The sequence below is a fragment of the Vigna unguiculata genome, chromosome 6 (assembly GCF_004118075.2).
Source record: "Vigna unguiculata cultivar IT97K-499-35 chromosome 6, ASM411807v1, whole genome shotgun sequence".
Classification (NCBI taxonomy): domain Eukaryota; kingdom Viridiplantae; phylum Streptophyta; class Magnoliopsida; order Fabales; family Fabaceae; genus Vigna; species Vigna unguiculata.
The window spans coordinates 29424310-29431212 of NC_040284.1; the positions used below are offsets into that span (position 1 = coordinate 29424310).

A 6903-nucleotide genomic window follows, 5' to 3' on the forward strand; every position below is an offset into this window, starting at 1 on the left:
CCGAGTGCTTCCACTCATCAAACACAATAGACACAATGGACGGACACTTTGAAATTTGCATGTTGGAAATTTGAACACGTTTTTTTGTTCATACAACTATACTTATACCTACCAGGATTTAGTATGTTTTTATACAATAATAAGAAATTTTATAAAACAAAATTGTAATAAAAATTACTTTTAAATAAAATAAAAAAAATAATAATAATAAGGTCCTGTTTGGTTATTCCCTTTGCCGCACTTTTTTCCTCTAAGTTCTCTGCACATCTCGCCCTCTCCTTATTTATATTCATTATAATACACATCAATGCCACTGCTGTGAAGTGAAGGTCTTTTCTTCTTCCACCTTGTTATTCACACAGTCACGCCTTCATCTCTTCCCACACTCTCATCTTCTTCTACCTTCTCTGTATCTTCTGCCATGGCTCTCTCTGCATTATCATTCCCTCTTAATCTCAGACACACAACACCTTCTGATCCCAAAACATCAAACCCTTTAGCTTTGCCTTCTTCCCACTCTCAGTGGGGCACAGATCTGCTCACACAATCCCCACGCAGACACAGCCAGGTGAGCACATGCATGTCTATTCTTCATGCAAGGAACTCATATGGGTTCAAAGGGTGTCAGTTTCATAGCTTTCAATCCACCCAATTCTGCTTAGTCACTCTCTTCTTGTTCCTGGACCGTTTCGTCTTTGTCTCGTTTTGTTTCATTGTTTTTCTTTTTTTTCGTCTTTGAAACCAGACATGCTGACAGAAATGCTGGTCATGTTTTGGATTGATGCAGGGGAGGAAAAGGCGAAGTGGGGTATGTGCATCGCTATCGGAGATGGGGGAGTATCATTCAAAGAAACCACCAACTCCTCTGCTGGACACCATAAACTATCCAATCCACATGAAGAATCTCTCTACCAAGGTACAATGATTGTAAACATAAATATATATCTATATGTTTGTGTGACTTATGTTTCATATCATGCAACATGGAAGAAAAATGTCATGGGTGTGTGAAAAGTTGATTCTTATAATCTGAGCATTGATGCAGGAATTGAACCAGCTTGCGGAGGAGCTGCGCTCTGATGTTATTTTCCATGTTTCTAGAACCGGAGGACATTTGGGATCAAGTCTTGGTGTTGTGGAACTCACTGTTGCCCTTCACTATGTTTTCAATTCTCCCAAAGACAAAATCTTGTGGGATGTTGGTCATCAGGTTTGATTTTTTATCTTCAGCTGCATTTTTATTTTTGAGTGACACTAGGTCAATTAAACAATTTTGTATGGATTTTTCAGTCTTATCCACACAAGATACTTACCGGTAGAAGGGATATGATGCATACCATGAGGCAAACAGATGGACTAGCCGGGTTTACCAAACGCTCCGAGAGTGAACATGATCATTTTGGCACTGGTCACAGTTCTACAACAATATCGGCAGCACTAGGTAAATCTTCTATTTGTTGATGGTGATTTTAATAGTCTTTTAGGACTTAACTCATGCAAACAATGAGTTAAAATATTATATGAATTGTACATTTGGGAGTTGAAGTGTGCTCTACTCCCAAAGTATTAATTGGGGATTTGAGATCGAGCATAATTTCAAGAAATTGATCACATTTTTTACAGATATTTCTTTCTGCATCACCGGGAAATGGCATACTTTATTTCATTAATTTAAATCCTAGATATGAAATTAAAGATTTTATTGTATTCAATCAATCAGTTCATTTAGTTGAGTCTGATAAATCAGAAATAATCTCTCTTGTTGAACCTTTGAAACCCATGACTTGGTTTTATGCATTTATGCATCCAAGATTTATAGATATTTTTGTCCGGATTACACAATTCTTGACAGTAATGCGCAAGATGATATTTTTTTTGTGTGTTTTTAGGCTATAACTTTTGCATGTTCTTTTTCTGCATAAACAGGAATGGCTATTGGGAGGGATCTGAAAGGAGACAAGAACAACGTGGTTGCAGTTATAGGTGACGGGGCCATGACGGCTGGTCAAGCTTATGAAGCCATGAACAACGCTGGATATCTTGATTCCGACATGATTGTAATTCTAAATGACAACAAGCAGGTCTCACTACCAACTGCTAATCTTGATGGTCCCATACCACCTGTAGGTGCTTTGAGTAGTGCTCTCAGTAAGTTACAATCAAACAGACCTCTGAGAGAACTGAGAGAGGTTGCTAAGGTGAGCAACACAGTTCAGATGCTCTATGAGAACTTGTGCAGCTGCAAAGTCTTAGTGATACTGATTCTGTACTAAATGAGTTTTTTGCAGGGAGTGACTAAACAAATTGGTGGCCCAATGCACGAGATAGCTGCAAAGGTTGATGAATATGCCCGTGGCATGATCAGCGGTTCTGGATCAACACTATTTGAAGAGCTTGGACTTTACTACATAGGTCCTGTTGATGGTCACAGCATAGATGATCTTGTTGCCATTCTCAATGAAGTTAAAAGTACTAAAACAACTGGTCCTGTGCTGATCCATGTTGTCACTGAAAAAGGCCGTGGATATCCATATGCAGAAAGAGCAGCAGACAAGTACCATGGTAAATGAGACATCTCAAATTTTTTACTGTCTTTGAATGGACCAAATCCCTCCAAGCCGTAAAAGACAAAAACATGAAGTCTAATTTGTTGCTTTGGACACTTTCTGTTCATCACCGTGATTTTGCAGGAGTAGCGAAGTTTGATCCTGCAACTGGGAAACAATTCAAAGCCCAGGCTACCACCCAATCATACACAACATACTTTGCAGAGGCTTTGGTTGCAGAAGCGGAAGCTGACAAAGACATTGTTGGAATCCATGCTGCAATGGGTGGTGGAACCGGTATGAACATCTTCCTCCGCCGTTTCCCTACGAGATGCTTTGATGTGGGGATAGCAGAACAGCATGCAGTTACATTTGCAGCGGGTCTGGCTTGTGAAGGTCTGAAGCCTTTTTGTGCAATTTACTCATCATTCCTGCAGAGAGCTTATGACCAGGTAAGCATGATATAACAACCCTCAGACATCTTTGTCTTTTGATTACTGTTATCAATGGTCTAGACAAGTTTAGCGTATATGGTTATCTTTACAATAAATGTTAAACATGTGTTCAATGTCCATTTCTAGGTGGTGCACGATGTAGATTTGCAGAAGCTGCCAGTAAGATTTGCATTGGACAGAGCCGGATTAGTTGGAGCTGATGGTCCCACACACTGCGGTGCATTTGATGTCACTTACATGGCATGCCTCCCTAACATGGTGGTGATGGCTCCCTCTGATGAAGCAGAGCTTTTTCACATGGTTGCCACTGCTGCTGCCATTGATGATCGACCCAGTTGTTTCCGCTATCCGAGGGGAAATGGTATTGGTGTTGAACTACCACCAGGGAATAAAGGCATTCCCCTTGAGGTAAGTTAGGATTGTAGAGATACCCTTATGGAGAAAATTAGGAACCCAACATTTGAACATTATAGTAACCATTTGCTGTGACATTTGAACAGATTGGAAAAGGTAGGATACTGGTTGAAGGGGAAAGAGTGGCCTTGTTGGGATATGGATCAGCTGTTCAGAACTGTATGGCTGCTGCTTCCTTGTTGGAACATCATGGTTTGCAGGTAACAGTGGCGGATGCTCGTTTCTGCAAGCCATTGGATCATTCCCTCGTCAGCAGCCTTGCAAAAACACACGAGCTTTTGATCACTGTGGAAGAAGGATCAATAGGTGGATTTGGATCCCATGTTGCTCAGTTCTTGGCCCTTGGTGGCCTTCTTGATGGAAAGTTGAAGGTAAAAATTGTGATCCATGATATAGTTTTATCATCTTTTTATGAATGTTTATGAATTTGCATCTGAAAACTGATGTGGGTTTGTTTTACAACTGCAGTGGAGGCCAATGGTTCTTCCTGATTGTTACATTGATCATGGATCACCAGCAGATCAATTGAAGGCAGCTGGTCTTACACCATCTCACATAGCAGCAACAGTGTTCAATTTACTTGGACAAACAAGGGAGGCACTAGAGGTCATGACATGAAAGAAATGCAAAGGATTTGGGTTCAACTTTTGATTCCCCCAGTGTAAAAAGTACCATGATTCTCCTAGTGTAATACAAGGATGTTTGTATAAAAATAATACACATGGAAGATGCATTAGGAAGGTGTTTATTGGGTAGGACTTCAGTGGTTGGTTTGAAAGAATCTGACCAGCTTGAGAATCCAGACCAAACCATCAAACCAATAAATTCTGGTTTGGATTTTAGCTTAAGTGAATCTCACCCGAATCCGAATCCAAATCATTCGGGCGAACCAAACCAATTAGATTAAATGGAGATCGATTCAGACCAATCATATTCAATCATGCAGTTTTTTTCTTATTTGTTTTTCATCAATCTCTCTTCATGGCGTTCCATACTATTTATTTTTATAAATTTTGCTATTATTTACCTAAAGAAATTATAATAAAATTTCAAGAAAATTTGAATCAATCTAAACCAGTTAACTCATGGGTTTGAATTTACTTCATCTCAACTTCAAACATATTATGAACACTTGCATTTGTATTAGTTAAAGTGCCAACTAGTCAGCTACCATCTCAATTAATATTAAAATGCTAGTAACACACCATGTATTCTTTTTGCCGCATTCTTTATTATTGACTTATTTTCTTTGAAAAAAATAATAAAAACGCGTGGAATTTTCTCCATATTAACCATTCCTTATAATTTATAGTGCTCTATAAATTATTAGTGAATCAGATAACTTCCAATTCTTAATTTTCAAAGAAAGCGATTGATGTGAAATCACTTGATGATCAACTTATAATAACATAGATAATATAACAAAAGTCAATAAAATATTTATTTCAATATCATATGCATTCTCTTATTTGTAATTCTATATTTTCTTAAAATACTTGTTTCTTGTTTTTAGGTTCTAGGTTCTAGGTTTTTATTTTTATTTTTATTTTTTTTTCACATATATGACGAGTTTGATTTTTAATATTTCTTTATAAAAAGTTTTTAGGAATATGATAATTAAAAAAATCACAATTTAAATTGGTTAATGTTAATGTAAAAAAATTAGGGTTGGATATTTGAATAAAAATTCACGGATTATATGTGTAACTTGCGGTAGGTGTGAGTTTGAATTTTTTGTCTAAATTTTTAGTGCGGGTTTTCTTACAATGGATTTGCACAATCATGCATGTTAAATCTTTTCCACGGATTTCATGGACTACTTGCAACTTATACCACCGAGTACAATTCAATAAAGATAAACTAGTTTTAATTCTATTTTTATTGTTAGAAATAAAAATATGAGTGATATATATAAAAAAAAAACCCACAAACACCTTTTAAGATTTTAAATTAAAAATAATATTATATAGTATTATATGGATAACTTATAATAAATTACATAAATAATTTTCCTAAAAAAAAATCCAACAGCAATATGAAAGTCAAATTTATCTGAATGACCATCTAAAAAAAAAGTCCCATTATAAACAATGACAAATTTGCACTTATAATTATTAAATGATGTTAAAATTTTCCTAGTTTCAACATTAGTTCACTAGTCACGAATAAAATAACTTACATAAAAGTTCATGTTAAAATTATTGATCATTGATGAAGTGTGGAAACGTGTTGGTTGAAGTTAGTCCTACAAAAATGCAAGGTGTTGTTGGTTGGAAAGGAATTTATTTTGAAATTGTTTTCTAAACAATTTGGGAACATTGAAACTAATTCATTTTGGGAAAAAAAAACAAAAACAAACAAGATACAAAAAAGGAATGGTTGGGCATGTGTGGCACAAAATGGCTCTGACAGTCATTCAAATAAAAGTATTTCTCAATAAAATTTCCAATTTTCTTGATAAGAATGCGTCCATAGATAGAGATTCTACAAATTGTAATTATTCAAATAAAAAATTGCGTATTAAAAATTCATCTTTCTAAATATATATATTTACTTCAATTTAACTGTACTTTTAAACATAAAAAGTCTAAACTTGTATATAATTTAGAATTAAGAAAACAAATCAAATAAGCAAAGAAAAACATAGGAAAGGAGGGAAAAGAATGAAAGAGACTTAGGAAAGGAAAGTAGACAAGAGAACACCGTTGGAAACTCTAATCAATATCCTATCCAAATCTAACTAATTAAATTTAATATAAATCCACGTAGATAAAAAATGATATTAAAACCAAAATTGTTATATCACGTAAATTTAAATTTATTTGAATTAGCTTAAATGTTATACTTTTTACTAAAATAATCAAAGTATTTTCAAGATTAGATTGTTGTTTTTTAAAGATAAGAGGATAATATAATGATAAATAGTAAAAAGGTTGAACTTATGTTTAATTATTATAATTAAATTTTTCGTTTTTTTTTACTTTTTTTTTCTCATTACTCTCTTGTTGTTTCTTGTAAAAATAGAAAATTTTTATCCTATAGTAATATAAGCGCATGTTATATATATATATATATATATATATATATATATATATATATATATATATATATATATATATATATATATATATATATATGGTACTTTAAGTAACTAATAAGATTTATTGATTTTTCTACATTTATTGATCTTACTTAATTTTATGGTTTATGTATGTTTTGAATCATGTCATCTAAACACTTTGGTTAGACTATTAAAATTCTAGAAAATAATATTTTAGAAGTGATAATGTTTTATAAATAATGAGATTCAATTATTTTAATAATAAAAGTTTTAGTATAAATAGTTTTGTTATCAACGAATTTCAAATTTCATTATATTAGAACACACCATATCTTTATAAATCAATTTTTTAGAGTTTTCTAACTCCTCTCTAGTAGCTCTCATTCTCAGAGTGACGAATATTGACTCAAATGTTTGGGAAAAAACA

At 33.9% G+C, this 6903-nt stretch overlaps 1 protein-coding gene across 1 annotated transcript; it reads left to right on the forward strand.

Moving 5' to 3' along the window:
• The first annotated feature begins 286 nt into the window (after positions 1 to 286).
• LOC114188652 (probable 1-deoxy-D-xylulose-5-phosphate synthase, chloroplastic) lies at positions 287 to 4387 on the forward strand. The gene is made up of 10 exons (XM_028077226.1): positions 287 to 568; positions 788 to 916; positions 1046 to 1210; positions 1291 to 1441; positions 1927 to 2198; positions 2289 to 2562; positions 2691 to 2998; positions 3128 to 3409; positions 3502 to 3786; positions 3884 to 4387. The coding sequence occupies exons 1-10, from the start codon at positions 422 to 424 to the stop codon at positions 4031 to 4033; spliced, it is 2163 nt and encodes a 720-aa protein (XP_027933027.1). The 5' UTR covers positions 287 to 421; the 3' UTR covers positions 4034 to 4387.
• Positions 4388 to 6903: the final 2516 nt, after the last annotated feature.

Bases quoted from the DNA above. Each gene is read 5' to 3' on its own strand.
- LOC114188652 (XM_028077226.1), top strand. From the start codon at position 422: ATGGCTCTCTCTGCATTATCATTCCCTCTTAATCTCAGACACACAACA. The intron at 569-787 runs GTGAGCACATGC...GGATTGATGCAG, and splicing joins CCCCACGCAGACACAGCCAG to GGGAGGAAAAGGCGAAGTGG. The intron at 3,410-3,501 runs GTAAGTTAGGAT...ACATTTGAACAG, and splicing joins ATAAAGGCATTCCCCTTGAG to ATTGGAAAAGGTAGGATACT.